At 54.9% G+C, this 17,157-nt stretch overlaps 2 protein-coding genes across 4 annotated transcripts; one reads left to right on the plus strand and one right to left on the minus strand.

Moving 5' to 3' along the window:
- Positions 1 to 2,380: 2,380 nt before the first annotated feature.
- Positions 2,381 to 7,984, minus strand: PDCD1 (programmed cell death 1). Of its 2 annotated transcripts, none has more exons than XM_048076630.2 (5): positions 7,419 to 7,984; positions 5,334 to 5,666; positions 4,300 to 4,452; positions 3,872 to 3,906; positions 2,381 to 3,169 (listed from the first exon to the last, which is right to left on the minus strand). In XM_048076630.2, exons 1-5 carry the CDS (start codon positions 7,834 to 7,836, stop codon positions 2,951 to 2,953), a joined length of 1,158 nt encoding a protein of 385 aa, XP_047932587.2. In that variant the 5' UTR covers positions 7,837 to 7,984; the 3' UTR covers positions 2,381 to 2,950. The 2 variants fall into 2 exon arrangements, with proteins under 2 accessions (XP_047932587.2, XP_013050415.3); XM_013194961.3 differs by having other exon boundaries at positions 4,300 to 4,455.
- DYNLT2B (dynein light chain Tctex-type 2B) lies at positions 7,974 to 16,915 on the plus strand. Of its 2 annotated transcripts, XR_010833466.1 has the most exons (6): positions 7,974 to 10,826; positions 11,453 to 11,542; positions 12,097 to 12,230; positions 12,618 to 12,791; positions 13,847 to 13,916; positions 15,175 to 15,239. XR_010833466.1 is itself a non-coding variant. In XM_048076781.2 (5 exons), the coding sequence occupies exons 1-5, from the start codon at positions 11,804 to 11,806 to the stop codon at positions 16,370 to 16,372; spliced, it is 381 nt and encodes a 126-aa protein (XP_047932738.2). In that variant the 5' UTR covers positions 11,740 to 11,803; the 3' UTR covers positions 16,373 to 16,915. The 2 variants fall into 2 exon arrangements, 1 of the variants encoding a protein (XP_047932738.2); XM_048076781.2 differs by lacking the exons at positions 7,974 to 10,826; positions 11,453 to 11,542; positions 12,618 to 12,791 and adding exons at positions 11,740 to 11,868; positions 16,325 to 16,915 and having other exon boundaries at positions 15,175 to 15,238.
- The last annotated feature ends 242 nt before the right edge of the window (positions 16,916 to 17,157 follow it).

Consider the following 17,157-nt stretch of genomic DNA (forward strand, 5'->3'; position numbering starts at 1 on the left):
ATGCCCTATTTTGCAGGAACAGTGCTTTGATGTTTCATGGCACGGCTCTCCTCGAAGACACTCCTGCAAGCAGCAGCAGAGGATTTCCTCTCCATCTTCCTGCCCACTTCCTCAAAACCCAGCCTTTGGGCTAGGGCATCTTTAAGGGACTCACATGTTCCCAATCACCTCCGACCACAGCTAGGCTACATAAGGAGCTACAGTCGGGGTTCAGACAGCTCTGCTGGGGCGTTTGCTTGCTCAGGCGCTTTGTTGCATGTGAAGCTTCTTGTGTGTGCTGACGGGGAGCAGCTCCAGCTCTTGGAGGTCTCCCGGGGGACCTGCCCACTGCCCCAGCCGTGGGACTGGAGCTGGGGCGAGCCCCGCTCTCTGGATGCACCTGAGATGCTGACAAAGCGCTTCAGCAGCGACGCTAGTGACAGCCCCTGCTGCCCTGAGGAAGTGTGGGGTGGCCGTGGTTGGAAGTGGCTGCTGTGACAGGCCCTAGAGAGCAGGAAATGTGGCAGTGGCTGCAGCCGCCCCAGCTGCGCCCGGTCCTGCACAGCACCAGGGCTGGCTGGGGGCACGGCTGCAGGGTGTGGGTGAGCTCTGGTGGCCACAACGGTGAAGTGAGTGAGCTCAAAACCAGAGCGAGGTTTTTGGGGGGCCTGGCTAGCTGCTCTGCAGCAAGCTTTTTCTCTGCAGCCTAAACAGAGGACCATTAAAATCATTCCTCTTCACAGCAATGCAAAGCAGGAGGGCTCTGACACAGACAGCGGGGCTGGGAAGAAGGGAAGTGGAATGGTGGGGCTGGGAAAGCCAGAACTGGGGACCTCTCAGGGTGGGAGACAAAACAGGTGGCTTCAGGTGCCACGCAGTGACTCCGGAAAGATGGGGCTACCATCACCAAGCTGGAGGGAAAATCAAAATAGTGGCTGATCTGGCTTGCGTGGAAAGATGTAGCAGTTTGGGCAGATGGAAAGAGCCTCCAGCTTGGAGCAGGGCACTGCTCGGCCCAGGGATGCTCAGCTGGGGACCTGAAGCCTGCCCCCTGCTTGGAGCTCACTCAGCAATAAGCAGCCACTCGGGGAGCCCGGTCCTGTTGGGCCAGCACCAGCACCCTGCCCTGCAAACAGGGGTGGGAGATGGTGCCTGGGGCATCCCCACAGCCCACCCCAAATGTCCCCAGCCCCACTGCCTTGCTCCCTGCGAGGCACGGGGTGGTGGCCAGGCTGCTGGGTGCCCCGAGGGGCGCAGGCACTGCCGTGGCTCGGGTGCTCGCTGGGGTTTTCATTAGGTGCTGAGCCCCCACGGCGTGCCTGGCACCCCTGCTGCCCAAAGAGGCAGGGTGGAAAAAATGAAGCAGGGCCCACCCTCCTGCGTGCGCTCTTACGGGAAAGGCAGAACCAAAACTGCTGACTGAGCTCCCACTTCTTGTTTGCTGCAGCTGCCTCCTGCACGACCATTGCGCTGCTGGGGCAGCGCGGCGCTGCTGCAGGGCGAGGAGCGGAGCTGCTCCTTGCACCGAGTCCGGATGGACTGAGCTGCACTGTGATGGGTGTAAACGTGGGGTGAGACGTGCCACTGCCCCAGGGGAGCTTGCAGAGGGTCAGGGGACTGAGCGGGGCTGCCACATCCATGGCCCTGCCCTAGGAAAGGATGTAAGCCGCCCTGGATGGATGCTCATCCCATATGATCTTCTCTGGAGGCTTCTTGTGGATGTCACAGCCCCCCAGAGGGCACAGACCATGGTGCCTGGTGTCTCAAGACTATGCTACTTTTAGCTGCGGTAATGGGAAAAGAAAGTTGCTGACAGTGCCACGACGTGCAGTATGCAAATGGCCCTTTGTTTGCTTGGGGTTTCATGGTCTCCCAGCAGGACGCTGCTGCCTCCAAGCCTGCTTCTCACCAGGGCTTCTCCAGTCTCTAGCGACCGTTGCTGCTTTCTCTTTTGGTTTCTATAAGCTTTTGGCTGGGCTGCACATCCCAGGCACTGCTTTCAAGGGAAAAATGGAAGTTTGGAGACAGCTTCGCAGCTGGGCTGCGCCAGGCACCACGCCACAAGCATCATCCTGCATGGTGGCAGCCAGTCCCCAGCACCTTGTCCCCAGCTGGGTAGGCAGAAACCCCAAGCTGAGCCCAGAGAAGGGAGTGTTTTTTTTTTTTTTGTGGCTGCCCCAGCCCCGTCTGCACCCAGGCCCAGCCCAGGCAGGGGTGGGAAGCAGGGAGCAGCTCGTTCTCTAAATTATTAAGAGCAACTTCATGGAAGAGCGGCTTGCTTATCGCGCGGAGGGGCCCAGGAACCACAACAGACACCGCCGCCTCCCGGCTCTCACTTGCCTGCTGCCAGGAGCTGTTATTTGCCTGCCCACGCGCCTGCCACCACGACTCAGCAAACAGCCCGGGTGCCAAACCCTTTATTCGCCCCCACAGCCGGATCCGGCTCCCACCAGGCAGAGCATCCTTGTCCCAGGATGCCCAGCAGAGCCCCTGGTCTCCGCGGAGGAGGGAGGTGTCTGATAGCACCCGCCAGCTTCCCAAGGGGCTCGTTAAATAGCAGTACGTGCAGAAGTCCCTGCCCCGAGCTGGCACAGGCCCTGGGGTGGGGATGTTGCTCCCGCGGGGTGGCAGCTCCCAGCACTGCCCCTGTTCTCGCCCTGGAGCCTGTCCCAAAGCCCTGCTTTGCCGGCGGGGTTGGACACAGATATCCCCGGGGAGAGGTGGGAGACTGATGATGAGAGACCATCCCTCAGCACAGACCCGTTGGCATCGCTGCTCGGTCCCATCCTGCCCTTAGTACGGAGGCACCTGGAGCCCAGCACCAGGCCAGCAGCGACCTGTCCCTGTCCCCCGGTGCCTGTCCCGTGGCCGTGACACCAGCACAGCCAGCGCTGTCCGACACGAACCGCAGCAGCAGCACCTCCATCGCTCCGCTCAGCGCACACACGTGGCTTTGGGGCCAGCCCGGCCCTCAGCAGGGCTGTGACGGCGGCTGCCACGTCCTCTCGTCCAGGTGCCTCTTGCCCCTCTCGGGCGTGACAGGTTTCTCCTCGGGGAAGATGATGGTGGCGTACTCGGTCTGGTCGTCCGGACGGGTCTCAGGAGGCAGCTGGGTGTGCGGGTCCCACTGAAACTCCAGCACGCCGTAGTCCACGGTGGACACGGAGACCACGGGTGGCTTCTCTTCCTTCTGCAGAGGAAGGACACCCCGTTGGGAGAATTCATCCCCTGTCCAGAGGCACCGTTCGTTCCCAGCACGAGTCCCTTTGTACAGCAAGTGCCAGAACGAGCATCCCAGGAGGGCAAGAGCAGTGCGGACGGGAAGGACGTACAGACCCTGGGGTGGCATTTGTGCAGGGAAACCAGACCCTGAGCCTTGGGGTCACCCGCAGGCAGGTCAGGGTCCCTTTTCCCACCTCTCCATGGGCACCAGTGGCACAGGGTGAGCTTGGGGCTGCAACTGCTCGGCCCAGAGAGGGGAGAGTGAAGGCTGCCCTCAGCTACCTGACGGGCTTGGAGGAAGACAGACACTGCAGGCAGTGCCCAGCAAAAGGAAGAGAGGGAACAAGCCAAGCTGCAGCAAGAGGGGGGTACGGGGTGGGAGTGTCTCCCATTATTCACAGCAACACAATTCCCCATCAGATAAAACTTTGCTTTGAGCAAGGGTTGGACTAGAGAGGCCCCCGTCCTGCCTCAGGCGGTTTTTTGATTTCGCGATGGGGCCGTGCTGCAGGTGCAGAAGAGCAGCCGTAGCGGTGCAGGAGAGATCGCGCAGTGCCAGAGGAGATAGGGGAAGCAAGAAGCCTGATAAAGGGAGGCCCCGTGCCCTCCGCTCCCGCACCCAGCGCCGCTCCCCCGCAGCACGGCGGGCTGTCGGAGGCGGAGAACTCACCTCCGCAGCGTTTTCACTCGGTGGTTTCTGCACATCTGCAAAGTAACACGTTTGGTTAGCAGATGCTCGTGTGCCAAGGCAGCGTGAGCAGCTGGGGCTGACCCAGCCTCGCCACGCTGCTGCGCTGGGGGCTCGCCAGTCCTCTCGGGTCCTTAGGCAGTGCTCCAAGGAGAGGTGCAGAGCCGCAGCATGTGGGCTGGGGGGGCGAGCGGGGCCCTGAGCGCCCTTGTCCCATCAGCACGGAGATGCCTGCCCCACGGGGACAAGCCACGCGTGAGTTTGGGCACGGCAAACCAGCCCACGTGCACCCCACGTATCCATCTGCCCCCAGGTCCCAGCTGGGTTTGCTGAAGGAGCATCACCCCCCGGGCCCCCTAGCACACCCCCAGGTCCCTCGGCACGGCGAGCGGGGTCCCCGGGCTCCCCACCTCCTCTCCTGTAGGTGACGATGCAGTAGCCGAGGACCACCAGCACGACCACGCAGCCCAGCAGCAGGACGCCCAGGATCACGGCCTTGATGTGGCTTGGGGGGCTGCTGTCCTCCACGCCGGGCTCCTCAGTGGTGTTTATCTTCTCAGGGGCTGCTGCAAGAACCGTGACAAAAGCCGGCAGGTCAGGAGCGTAAGATCTCTGTGAATGGTAACGGGGGGGCACAGGGGGTGTCCCCAGAAAGGGCTCGGTTCCAGGCTGGCTGCTACAGCCCCGCCATCCCTCCAGGGCCCTCAATTTGGGCTGATGTGGGGGGTCTTTTGGCCACGTCCCGCTCCTCCTCATTGCGGGTGGTGAGGATGATCCCACACGGGCTGACAGGGAGGGTGTAGGGGCCAGGACACCCGCGGGCAGTCTCACAGCAGGACCCGATCCCCATTCCCAAGGAGAACACGGCTCCCCCAAGCATCTCAGACACCTCCACATCTTGGGGCCAGCTCACTCTGGCAGGAGCTGTGTAAGAAGACTAACTTTTGCCATTTTTTTTCCCTTTTTGTTAAAGGGAATGCCATCAGTGAGGACTCGTTCCTCCCCAGAGCGTCCCTGGGGATGGAGACCTCCTGCCTCGGCGCTAGATCCAGCTGCAGTGTGCTCAGGGAAAGGACAGCCTGCTGCGTCCCGGACCTCAACAGTACGAGTAAAGGGCAGGGTTGTGCTCTCCTGACCCACACCAGGTCCTCCCCAGGAGGGTGCTGCCTGCCTGGGGCCGTACATTTCACCAGGCATGGGGTTTCTCCACCTCTGGGACACAGCCCCTTGGCAGGCACCGCAGCTGAGATGCCACCAGCATGCCCCTGGAGCAGGGAGCAGGGCAGAGGGAGGACATCGCTCCATAGCTGACACGTGCAAAGCCCCACAGGGCTCTCACCAAGAACAAATCCAGGAGTCCCCAGCCCCTCGCCATCCACCCCAGCCTCTACCCTCTGGGGTGGCACTGCTGGGTGACACCGATGGCCTGTCCCCTTCGGCTGACCTGTGACCACTAGGTGGGACCGGTTGCTCTCCTCCACTTTATTGGGCTGGAAGAAGGCGATCAGCCCACAGTAGTAGGAGCCTGAGTCATTCTGGTGGAGGTTCAGGATCTCGATCTTGAAGACAGGAGTGTGGTTGGAGAGCAGGTACTTCTCCGTCTTTGTCTGGGGGATGCTCCGTCTGATCTGAGCAATTTTTTGGGGATCGCTGTGGTTGGTCTCCTTGTACCAGTTGAGGTTGTACTCCAGGCTGGAATTGTTCTCTATGGAGATGTTGCAGAAGAAGGTGGCTGAGCCGCCTGCGGGGCGAGTTAACGTGGCTGGGGAGAAGGTCACTGTTGGGGAGAGAAGCAGCAGGGAAATGACACGGTGACAGCGGGCACCTGGGCAGCAGAAGCAGACGTGCCCTTCGCGGGAGCCTGGGCTACAAAAAGGGTGAGAGCCCCCCGCAGCTCCCATCCCACACGGAGGTGACGGTCTCCCATGCCCCTCGTGCTTCTGCCTCGTGTGCCAGAGTCCCCGCTCGCTCCTCAGCTGTCCCACCCTCAGCTCCTGAAGGCCAGATTCACAAAGGGGATTTGTGAAAATCTGCTCGCGAGCCCAGCCCTGTGACCTGCGCCAAGTGGTCTCAGCAGAGCCCCCTACAATGAACCCACACGAGCTTTTGCACCAGAGAAAACAGACTTCAGGGAGGGGAGGCATATTATTACTGCTATTAAATCCATGCTCGGTGTTAACGTTGGGTTTCACCCTTCCTCCAGCTGGTGTCACCTCCAAAAGCGAGAAGAAGGACTGGATCCCCGTTCGGGGCACCTCAGTTCTGCCCACCCAGTCCCAGCAGGGCTGTAGGCATGGGCCAGGCACCTTCCACCACCTCCTGAGCAAAGCCAGGGCTGCAGAGCCCCAGCAGTGCCCTCCTGTCCCCCACCAAGCCCCTAATTAGCAAGAATTAGCAATACTGAGCCTGCCCGTCGGACTCTCTGCCTGCCTCTCACTTTGGCTGCTTGAGCCACTGGAACAGGTGATGTCCTGGCATGGACAAGCAGACCGAGCAGGGACAGGTAGCTGCTGTATTATATTGGGTTCAGAGCAAAAAAAAGGCAGAAAAGAAACGGAAAAAAAAAAATCATGTAAGTTTTCTGACCACACGTGATCCAAACCATCGGTGAAATTTAACTTCCCATTTTTCAGAAGCCAGCACCGATACTAGCCCCTGGACTCGGAGGCAGGGATCAGAAAGTGTCCCCTCGCCCTTCGGCATCGGCCTGAGCCCAGTACATACAAACAGGCTCACCAAGCAGAGAAGGAACCAGGACAGTTCCCTGATTACAGGATTAGCTGAAAAACTGGACTGAAAAAAATGAGAAACGATACCAGACAGGAGGATGGAGAGAGGGAACTGCTCCAGCTCCCAGCGGGCAGCGTTTGCTGTGACAGTGCCTATGCCGAGAGTTTTAATTGTCGCAGTATTCTTAGTTTCTTGTGTTTAACAGGAAATATTCAGCAGGCTCAGGGCTGTGCTTCCTACCGAGCGCCACTGCCAGCAATGAATGAACTGCTCGGAGGATGTCCTGAGCAGGGGCTGGTTTTACAGGTATCCCTGCCTCTTCCCGGCACCAGCTGCGATCGGTGCCAGGGGAGGGTCCCACGAGGGGCTTCCAGCCCCGTGTTCGCCACTGGGACATAAAAAAAAACGATGCCACCAAAGCGGGGACCTGGCTTCACCAGGATTCTTCCTTGCCCTGCCCAGACGCACCCATTCACCCTCTCCACCTGCATTTCTCTCCCGAAATTTCACCCCAAGCAAAACCAGAGGCAGGAGCCTGCCTCGGCGAGGATCAAGCCCACCCCAGGAGGCGAAGCACGGGGGCATGAAAGCCAGAGCAGGAAACCCCAGCACCTGACAAACCCAAACCTCCAACACCAAACCCCAACCGTGGTCGGCACGCACACAGCAGGGCTCCAGCCCCACCAGCACCACAGCCTCTGGACCTGGCCCTTTTCTCCATCCTTTAACCCCACTCCTCCCCCGAGCTCCCCCCGTTCCCCTTGCTTCCGTACCCAAAACCTTCGGGTTTTCTACCTACCCCGGTGGCAGCCGGCCAGCACAGGGCTGCAGCACAGCAGCAGGACGCAGAGGCCGGCCAGGGCCACGTCCACGTTGCCCCGCGTGGTCCTCGAGGCGCCGGGAGCCATGGCGAGGCAGCGGGCCCCCTGCCCGTGCCGCGTGCCCCGTGCCGTGCCGCACAGCCCCGGCTCTCGCCGCGCTTCCTTCCCCACGGTGCTGTCTCGTCCTCCGCCACACGCGGCAGGGGTTGGGGTGGAAATGAAACGTGCCCATCTCGGCCCCGCAGGGAAACCCGGGCTGCCTCCCGCCCCCGGCTTCCTCCTCACCGAGGCAGGGAACAGCTGAGCTGTGGCCTGGCCCCTTCCCCTCCCCGTGCGCTCCCCCCGCGGCACACAGCAGCACCCCATAACATGTCCCCAGCCCTGAAAATGGCCCATGGGCGGCAGGGAAAGGGGTGTCTGGGGCTGCAGGCACCCACGGGTCCTCCTGCTGGGTGCTGACACTGGGAGGGGATGGGGAGAGGAGGGAGGAGGAGGGAAGGAGAAGGTGAAAATCAGAGGGGGAAAATGAGAAAATGAGAAGAAGGAGAAAAGGAGAAAAAGGAGCAAAGGGAGAAGGAGCAAAGGGAGAAGGAGCAAAGGAGGAGGAGAAAGGGGTGAAGAAAGAGGAGGAGGAGGAGAAAGTGGAGAAGGAGAAGGAAGAGGAGAAGGAGGAGAAGGAGGAGAAGGAGGAGAAGGAGGAGAAGGAGGAGAAGGAGGAGAAGGAGGAGGAGAAGGAGAAGGAGAAGGAGAAGGAGAAGGAGAAGGAGAAGGAGAAGGAGAAGGAGAAGGAGAAGGAGAAGGAGAAGGAGAAGGAGAAGGAGAAGGAGAAGGAGAAGGAGAAGGAGAAGGAGAAGGAGAAGGAGAAGGAGAAGGAGAAGGAGAAGGAGAAGGAGAAGGAGAAGGAGAAGGAGAAGAAGGAGACTTTGCCTCCTCGGGCCTGTTTCTAATGAAGCGATGAATTTACAGGGGGCAGGTGCCCAAGGTCGGGGTACAGTTATCGGGGTGACCTTTGCTGCAGACTTCTTTAATTTCTCTGCCAGCAATGCTTCCCGCTCGCCCTGCTGACTAATATTCACGTCGCAAATAAGCAGCGGTGAAACCGCGCTGTTCGCTGGCTCCTCCTGCTTCTACCGAGCCCAGCCGTGATGCGGTGGCAATTTTGGAAAGTGTCGGGGGAAAATTAATAACTGGGGCAAAGGATGCTATTCTTATGACGATTTAATAATTTCCCAGGCTCTCAGAAGCAAGCAGCGGGGCTGAGGCTCACTCACATCTCGCTTTCAGACCCAACTGCAGCCAAGGAGGGGGCTGAGCCCAGGCTGGGGGCTCCATCCAGCCCCGCCTGGATCCCGCCTCTAGCCTCCTCCTGGTGCTGTAGCTTCACACCTTGGCCCTCAGCTTTTGCCATTGCATGGGCCAAGGAGAGAGCCCAGGGGCTGTCCCATCCTTGTCACCTCCCAAGGCCACCACGCAGCCCGGCATGGTGACGGGGGAGCGCTCTTCAGCATGTACAGCAGCGCCGGTGGATTTGAGATGGTTATTGCCTCATCCTGTGTTCCCGTTAAAAAAAAAAAAAAAAAAAAAAAAAACGACCAACAACAAAAACCACTAAAGAAACTAAAACGAACTCCAGAAAACAGCTCAGAGCAAGGCGGCTTTTCCCCCTCGGTGCTCTGTGTCTCCACACCACAGCATCACTGGGCCACCCCAGTTCCCTTTGGAGACCCCCCAGCCCCTTTTTTTTTTCAGGGCCAGGGCTCTCGCCGCCTGCCCTGCAGCCCCAAAAAACCTCCAGGCGGTCCTGACGGCGTGTTTGGGTGGAAGATGTGACGGGTATCGCTGCAGAGGCTGCAGCTCGCCGAGGGAAGGATCGACAGGAAAAACTGGCTCACGCCCCTGCGCGGCTGGCACGGGGCTGATTAAAATCATAGCGCGGTTGCTCAAACTTTCCAACACACGCTCGAAACGAGGCGTCAGGGGGTTGTTGCTCAGCGGGGCGGGGAAGGCTGCTGTGTCCACTAGAAAACAACAAGGGGGAAATGCAGGGAGTAAGGCAACGTTTCGTGATGCTCAAGTTCCCTGTGGGTCAGGCAGAAGTTCTCCCCGGCCCCACAGCACGCCGTGACCGAGGCGGCAGGTTCCAGCAGAGCAGGAAGGGCAGGGGAAATGCCCACCGCTTGGAAACAAGAATTCCTATGGGAAAACACATTTCTCAGCGCCAGCACCCGGGCACCCCTTAGTTGTGCTGTTTGCTTCCTGCTGCTTTAGACTCTTCCCCCCAGCACCATTGCAGTGGCTGCGTTTCTGCAGAAAGCCGAGCCAAAGCTCAGGGGCAGTGAGGCGCAGGATGCGGCCCCAGCGGGTGGCCACGAAGCACAGGGGAGGCTGCAGAGCTGGGCACGCAGCAGAAGCCACGAGCCACGAGCTGCCCGACCGAGCACTGGTAGAAAGCACACGAAAGGGTGAAAAAAAAAATAAAAAAAAATAAAATAAAAAAAAAGGCCAAGATCTACCTCGCTACAACGAAGTGGCTGCAGGGGAAGTGAGATGTGCAGCTGCGCAGGGACCCTGCAGGTGCCCTGGGTGCTGGCATCACGGGGGGGAGCCTGGCCCCAGCAACGGGCCCAGCAAGGATGGGGCAAGGACAGGGCAGACAGGTAGGGGGAGCTGGATGCCAGGGGAGGAAAAGCAGTGCTCAAGCTGTACAATCTTGTGATGCTTTAAAAAATAAATTCTCCATCTCTGAACTGGAACGGTGCATGGGGCAGTCCTTCACCTGTATCCTTCACCCTGCCAAGGCCAGCACACCCCAAGCAGCTCAAAGGGCCTAAAGTCAGTCCCAAAGCAGCTTGAAATCACCTGGGGTATTTATTTAAGGAGTACTGAAAGTGTGGAAGAGGAACAAGAAAGCAGTGTTCAAACACCTGGTATGCAGCTTGATGAGGCCCCATCCTGAATGCCCACAAAGCCTTGGGAAAACAAAGCCTCCCAACTGAGCAGGACCATGAAACCAACCATGAAAAGATGCTGAGGAAGATGAGCCCGCAGGTTTATCATGTCCCCACACACACACAGCTTCTTAATTGAATTTGCATCTGTGGCTCTGATCCAGGCAGCAGGCGGCAATGGCTGGGCAGCAGCAGGAAATGGTTAATGGTGTTTGCAAATAAATGCAAAGCAAGCCTGATACCTTTCAGATACTTCTCGGAAATTAAGAAGGCCCGTGCAGACGATTTGCATGAGCTTCGCCAGACCCTGCGGGGAAGCGAGGCGGCTCCAGCCCACACAGCCCAGCGGCGCCTGGGGCTGAGCGAGTGCCGGGTGCGAGGAGAGGGAGCGGCGGCACCGAGGGGCTCCTACAGCCAGCAGAAACCTGCGGGGCCCTGGTACGGGGTTGGGAAAAGCTCCTGAGCTGCTGACCAAGGTGCACGGTGCATGCCCAGGGCCGGTGCTCCCATGCCCAGGGCTCCGGTGGATCGTCTCGGAGAGTGATGCTGCTGAAGCACTGAGCCCACGGGCATCGGCAGCTATTGCACCTCGGGTCTCAGCAACTCACATGTGGTCAGGGGAGGCTCGGGGCGCGAGCTGGTGCAAGCCTAGCTGTGTCAGAGCTCACAGCCGCCGCAGGAAGGGGCTCCGCTCCCTTGCCGGGAGAGCAGCCCGTGCCCGCAGGCTGGCCAGCCTGCGCCCGTTTGGCAGCCGGGGGTGGTTTCCTGCTCCCTCAGCCCCGCGCCGCGCTCCACCCCGCAGCCAGCTGCACTTTTCGTGCCGTTTCTATTCTAGCCCAGGCGCCGAGTTCTCAACGGTGTCACCCGCCGTACGTAGGAAACTCGCTCGGAGAGATTGCCGCAGCGAGATAAACAGCAGAGGAAGCAGGATGTCAGCTTCTCAGAAGGCGACTGCCGCGAGCTGTTACCAACAGCGCGGGACAGAGAGCGGGCAGGGGGGAGCAGCACAGCTCTGCGATGACGGTGTGGAATCACTAAATGCTTTTTTTTTTTTTTTTTTTTAGAAGCTCACGGTGCAACCCCCATGGCGGGGCAGCGCAGGAGGGCGCACGGCACCCAGGACACCCACGCTGCACGGCGGCGGCAGCAGGGCGGTGAGCAGGGACCGGGACACTCCATGTGGCGCGTCCCCAAGCCCTACAAGTGGTTTGGGGGGCTCTGGGAGCACCCCGGGGGGGCGCAGCAGCACCCATGGGTGCGGGCAGGGTGCGGGCAGCCCCAGCCCGCCACGTGCCGCCCTTGGCGCGAAAACGGGGCGTGGCGCCGTGACGTCAGCCACGCGGAAGTCAGCAACGCGGAAGTAGCGGCGCGGAAGTGCCCGCGGTTGCCATGGTAACGGAGGCCGGCGGGCGGCCATGGGCGAGCTGGGCCCCGAGGGCTCCGGGGGCGCCCACAGGCTGCGGCCCGGCCTGCGGCCGCGGTGAGGCGGGGCTGGGGCTGCCCCTGCCTGCGTTTGGCCGCCGGGATTTTATTTTTAGCAGATTTAGGAGCTAGCGCCCTTCGAGCTAAGCTCCTTTCTCTACAGTTCTTCGTTTTGTCTTACTTTTTAATGGGAAAGCTAAGCTTGCCCGGGGGTGCGCGTGTGTTTCTGTATGTAGCGTAAATATCCTGAGCCTCTTCTTGATGTTTTTTTTTCCCCCCCCGATAGATTTAAGTCGTCCACGGTGAAAGAATGCATCCACGCGATACTGAAGGAGAAGCTGGCCGACGCTCAGTACGTCCCAGAAGAAGTGCCTCAACTTACAAAGTCTTTGTCAGAGATAATAAAAGACAGGCTGAAAGGTAAGGAGGTGTGCAGGGAAAGCCGCTTCTTTTCTTACTCTGTCCTCTTCCTTTGATAAATCTCCTCTTTCCTACTTTATTCATAAAGCCTATTCCTTCGCTGTCTGCTGACTGAAAGTCTACTGTTATGATCTATGGTGCTGTTATGATCTATGAACGTGAAGTTATGATCTATATGCATGTGCCTTACCTGTGGAACCAGAAATTTAATTCAAGCAAGCAGCTTTGTTTTCATATGGATGGGTTGGTGTGGGATGTCAGCCTTGCAGGGCTGTAAGGGAAAGAAGCTTCATTAGAGAGAAGGAGGAACGATTGCTTCTTGCTTCAACAAACAGAAGTGTTCCTCTTTTTCCTCTTTTTTTTTTTTTTTTTTTTTGTGTTCCTGAGGTGGGAACAAGGCCAGGTGGGAGCAGTGAAAGGTGAGTTAGGAGCGCAGTTGGCTAGGGAAGGATGTGAATACAGCACTGGAAGAGTGGTGGTGCTGCTGCACAAGATACCCTCCAACGTTTTTGAGTGCAAGATCCAGCAGGTGTTTCCTGTGCTCAGTGCTGGAAAAAGTAGGTAGGTGTGAGTTGGTGTGGTCACTTATTTTCCCCTCTTCCTATGGGACAGGCTGGTGCTCCATCTGCTGGGCTGATGAGCAGTGGCTGTGCAGAAATTTCATCACCCTCAGCAGGAACTGTGGGTTTATGCTTCTCCCAGAGTTACACATCTGCTTTGAAAGCAGCAGCAGCAGCTGTAGTCCCAGCACGTGTTGATGCCAAGCTAATATGCACAGAGTTAGACTTCAGCAATCTGTAAGCACACTCGCAGTAGCCTGAAGCAAGACTGGCCCAGTGTGGCCGTTGTATGGGCTGACATCTCTGATAAGCATTGACACAGTGGATGTTACCAGACGCAGCATGTAATATTCAATCTTCCAGCAGAGACAGGCACTAGAGTCTTCCCTTATGTTGCTTTATTGAAGATAAAGGCATTAGGATTAATATTTTCTTTAAAGCATGCTTGTTCTGGTTTGAATTCTGGAACCTTGTCATGGCCTGATTGGGTCTGGCCTCTGCCCCAAAGGTATCCCTTTACTATTGTGAAACAATCACGTATTTTTGCAGAGACACAACTTAGACCTGCCTAAGCTTTTTTGTGACCTTTCATCTCAGCTCAGAAGCAAAGGAAACACCTATGTGGCAGAAAATCTCTAAAATACCTTTGCATCAGAACAGCTTTAAAATAAGCCAATTTTCTTAAATCGGCTTTTGCCTACCAGCAGCCTTATTTACATTCTCGCTATGTGTTCAGTTCTTGAACGCTGTAGAACTGGAATGCTTGCATATAGGAGGGCTGTTGAGGTGTATCTTCTGATTTAGATGCATCTTCTGACAGATACCAAATACCCTGTCCAACCTTTGAGTAAAATGAGGCTGTGGTAGTCCATACCTAGGAGAGTGAAGTGATGAGGCAGTTTGTCTGCTCTGCCAATTGCATGTACTTTTAATTTGTACAGGATACTGCTTTGTAACTAGAAATCTTTCTCTCTGTGTGTCCTGTTTTGGGCTCATATCTTAAACTAATACAGAGTTTGAAGTTGTTCTCCCTTTCTTTTGTCTTTCTTTTCCCAGAGGAGGGATTTGACAGGTACAAAATGGTGGTGCAGGTTGTGATTGGAGAGCAGAGGGGAGAAGGAGTGAAGTAAGTTTTGCATTTTCTAATTGTATTTCTGTGATTTTTGTTTTATCTTTTTCCATTCTCCTTTGGGAGCTGCTTCCAACTTTTCCAGATTCTAAGGTATCTCTGCCTGTACTAAAATGTAAAGCACTTTTTCTCTTAAGCAGCAAGTGTGGGCTTGGACTGTGGCTGATTGAATTACTAGTCAGTTGACTGGTGATAATTGGCTGTGTGATGGGTATTAACAAGCTGAAATGCTGAGAAGCATTTGAGAGGTGTGTTGCAGAAAAGATGTTATATTGTATTGATGATGAACTGAAGCATACATCCAGCCTATTCTCAGGGCCCTGCTGGAGCACAAGAGCCATGGTAACTCACTTGTGCCTAAAGCCAGATTTCCATAAGTACTTCATTTGCATTTAATCCCCCCAAATAAGTATTTTTCAGTAGTTCAAATTCCTATAATCCTCCTGCAATACTGCAAATACAAAAAATACTCTTTGCTGCTGTGGGCTGTAGCTTGCCATTACTGCTGGGTAAGGAGAAAACAAAAAGGAACAGCCTACAAGGTTTATGTGCCTTATACACTGGGCTTCACGTTATTATTGTGCTTGGTACTCCAGCAGAAGATCAGTGAAGCAAACAGGAATCCTGTCAGCTGAGACTGAGTGGGGAAGGTAGTGAGCTGGGCATTTGCAGTAGAGAAGAGTGTCAGTGACATTAAACAAGGCAGCATTGAGGTCTCATCCAGAATATCCTCTGACAGTCTAGTTGCTTGTCTTCAAAGTAAAGCAGATGCAGAAAAAGTCTGCCAGAATTCTCAGGGAACAGACAGTGTAGATATGAAAGGGCTAGAAGAGTTCAGCTTGGTTCTAGTAATGTGAAGGCTGCCAAGGAATATGATAGCTCCCTATAAATAAATCGGTGCTATGCATCAGGAGGGCACGGGAGGTGAAGGATGAGAACAAATCAGCTAAATTAGACACTGATGTGCATAGATCAGAAGTCAGAAAGTTCTTAAGCATGAAAGCAAGGAGGCTGCAAGCCCTGCTGCACAGCGGAGCTGGCAGAATTGATAGCTGAGGAGTTTGAAGATGCACCTTGATCAACATACAAAGGGGGTTACAGCATGTGGCAGAATTCAGCAGTTCTCAGGATTCAGGGGAACACGTCCAGTTTCCTTTATCCTTAAAGGAAGCTTAGTTTTTTTTTTGAGGGAAAGTGTCACTTAGTTCCTTACACGTAACTTGTAGGTAATGGCTGTGCTTTCTCCTTTGTCTAGTATGGCTGCACGTTGTTTCTGGGATGCTGACACTGACAGCTATGCTCACGATGTTTTCGTTAATGTAAGTATTGACTGTTTTACCATAGGAAATGTAAAGCTACTACTTCTTGTATGAGAGACAGACTAACTTTAAAATGTGAAGCAGGCAAAAGCAACTGCTAGCCCCTTTGGAAGTAACCAAAGCCAAATCAAAACAGTATGATTTACAGTCTCATTCACAAATTCATTAAATAGACATAATATCCAACACAGTAAAACTTGTTTATTGAGTAGATCATATGATATTGTACAAAAGTCATTTAAGTTGCACCGTCTTACAGGTAGGGAGAGGAAGCACAAGAGATGAAGTGCTTTGTTTTTTTACATGCTTTGCTGAGCTGCTATCCAGAACTACCGCTGGAATTCAGGACTGAGCAAAAGCCAATATTTTATTTTAAAACCTCCTTCATTACTGTCCTGACTCCACGGAGCGTTTCCCAGGTTAAATTCTCTGTGAAGGGCTTCAGACTCTCTGCTGTCAAAGGCATCAGGCTGCAGGACTTTCAGGAAGGAGAATGTCCTTTTCGTGAGCTACAGGTAACAGGCAGGAGCACTGATTGCTCTTTGATGGTGAGAACATTCACCTAGATTTGGGTTTGGCCACTGCAGCAGAAATTTTTCATGCTTTACGTTGTTTCTGGGTCGTTATTTTCTCTTCACTGAGCTGCAGTTGAGAAATTGTTGGGACCCATTCCCAGTGCCTGTGGATCCTGAAACGGTAGGGGTGCTCTAAGAACGCCCTCTGAGTGGAGCCCAGAGGTGTACTCGGCTTTGGGCCCTGGAGAGGTGAAGGCAGGGCAAGGGTGAAGTTATTCAGTTCTGATGAGACTGGGACACTTGTAGGTACACATAGGAATGACACCTGCACACCTTTGGGTGTGCGGCTGGAGAAACCTGAGGCACTTCTGGCATTCAGACTCACTGACCTGGGTTACACCACACCTGAAGTAAATAAGTGACTAAAAAGACAAAATTTTGAAGGACTTTACAGTATAAAGCTATAACTATTTTTAGTGCTCTGGTCCGAGTGTTCCCCCAGGCTAGCCTTTTCAGTTACGCTAGCAAAGAGTTTGCCTTTACTAACGCAGAGCCTTTCTGTTTTCCCCAGGACAGCCTCTTTTGTGTGGTAGCTGCATTTGGCTGCTTCTACTATTGAAGATGGTACAGATTGCACAAAAGGTGGGGAGGAATACATTAGAGTATTTTTGTTAACACGCTCAAAGGCACCATATTCTTCCTTTAATACCTAACACAATACAGCTCTACAAAGCACGTCCTACACCTGTTACACTACAACATCCCCCCTCCCTTGTGGATATTAATATAGCTTTAAGCACATTATTATTATCTCCTTTATTTAAATTTGTTTTTATGTAGCGTACTGGTTTTGTCCTAAAAAGTATACTGCCAATAGCCATTGTTTCTAGGGCAAACCCAACTTTTGTTGTAAAAGAGCTCTGTTACTTTTACTTCTGTTAATTTTCTGAAGTGAATGAAATATTTCTAAGAAATGTAACTTAATAAATCTGTGTATTTACTGTTTCTCTCCTGTGTGTTTACCCTTGCTATTTCCACCGCTTATTCTTTTTCTCCACTCTGCAAAATGCACTAGCCTTGATTGCTCATCAGTGCTTCTCAGATAAGCATTTTCTGAGGATTCTTTGTAAATTAATCAATAAAGCTGATCTCTAATTCTGGCTATCCAGACTTGTTACTATGACTTCTGTAAGAATTATGTTGTCAGTCCCAGCCAAGTGTCACATGCAATGATATTAATTGACAAGAAGACAAGTTACTTAGGACAATAGTTCAAGGCAGTAGCCTGCACACCCCACCAAGTGCCCAAACTTCCAGCTGTATCTCCTCGTTGGTTCTGTGCAATTTGGCACCTGTGGAAATGTTGAATAATCATTGCTCAGTGCCCAATTCAATAGATATTGC

This window comes from Anser cygnoides, chromosome 9, assembly GCF_040182565.1.
Source record: "Anser cygnoides isolate HZ-2024a breed goose chromosome 9, Taihu_goose_T2T_genome, whole genome shotgun sequence".
Classification (NCBI taxonomy): Eukaryota; Metazoa; Chordata; class Aves; order Anseriformes; family Anatidae; genus Anser; species Anser cygnoides.

What these genes read in the sequence shown, in the direction of transcription:
- DYNLT2B (XM_048076781.2), top strand. Translation starts at nt 11,804, where the DNA reads ATGGGCGAGCTGGGCCCCGAGGGCTCCGGGGGCGCCCACAGGCTGCGG. An exon ending in CGGCCCGGCCTGCGGCCGCG is followed by an intron (nt 11,869 to 12,096) that starts GTGAGGCGGGGC and finishes CCCCCCCGATAG; the next exon opens with ATTTAAGTCGTCCACGGTGA. An exon ending in CTCACGATGTTTTCGTTAAT is followed by an intron (nt 15,239 to 16,324) that starts GTAAGTATTGAC and finishes TGTTTTCCCCAG; the next exon opens with GACAGCCTCTTTTGTGTGGT.
- PDCD1 (XM_013194961.3), bottom strand. Translation starts at nt 7,836, where the DNA reads ATGGGCCATTTTCAGGGCTGGGGACATGTTATGGGGTGCTGCTGTGTG. An exon ending in GCTGGCCGGCTGCCACCGGG is followed by an intron (nt 5,667 to 7,418) that starts GTAGGTAGAAAA and finishes TCTCCCCAACAG; the next exon opens with TGACCTTCTCCCCAGCCACG. An exon ending in GTCCCACCTAGTGGTCACAG is followed by an intron (nt 4,456 to 5,333) that starts GTCAGCCGAAGG and finishes CGGTTCTTGCAG; the next exon opens with CAGCCCCTGAGAAGATAAAC.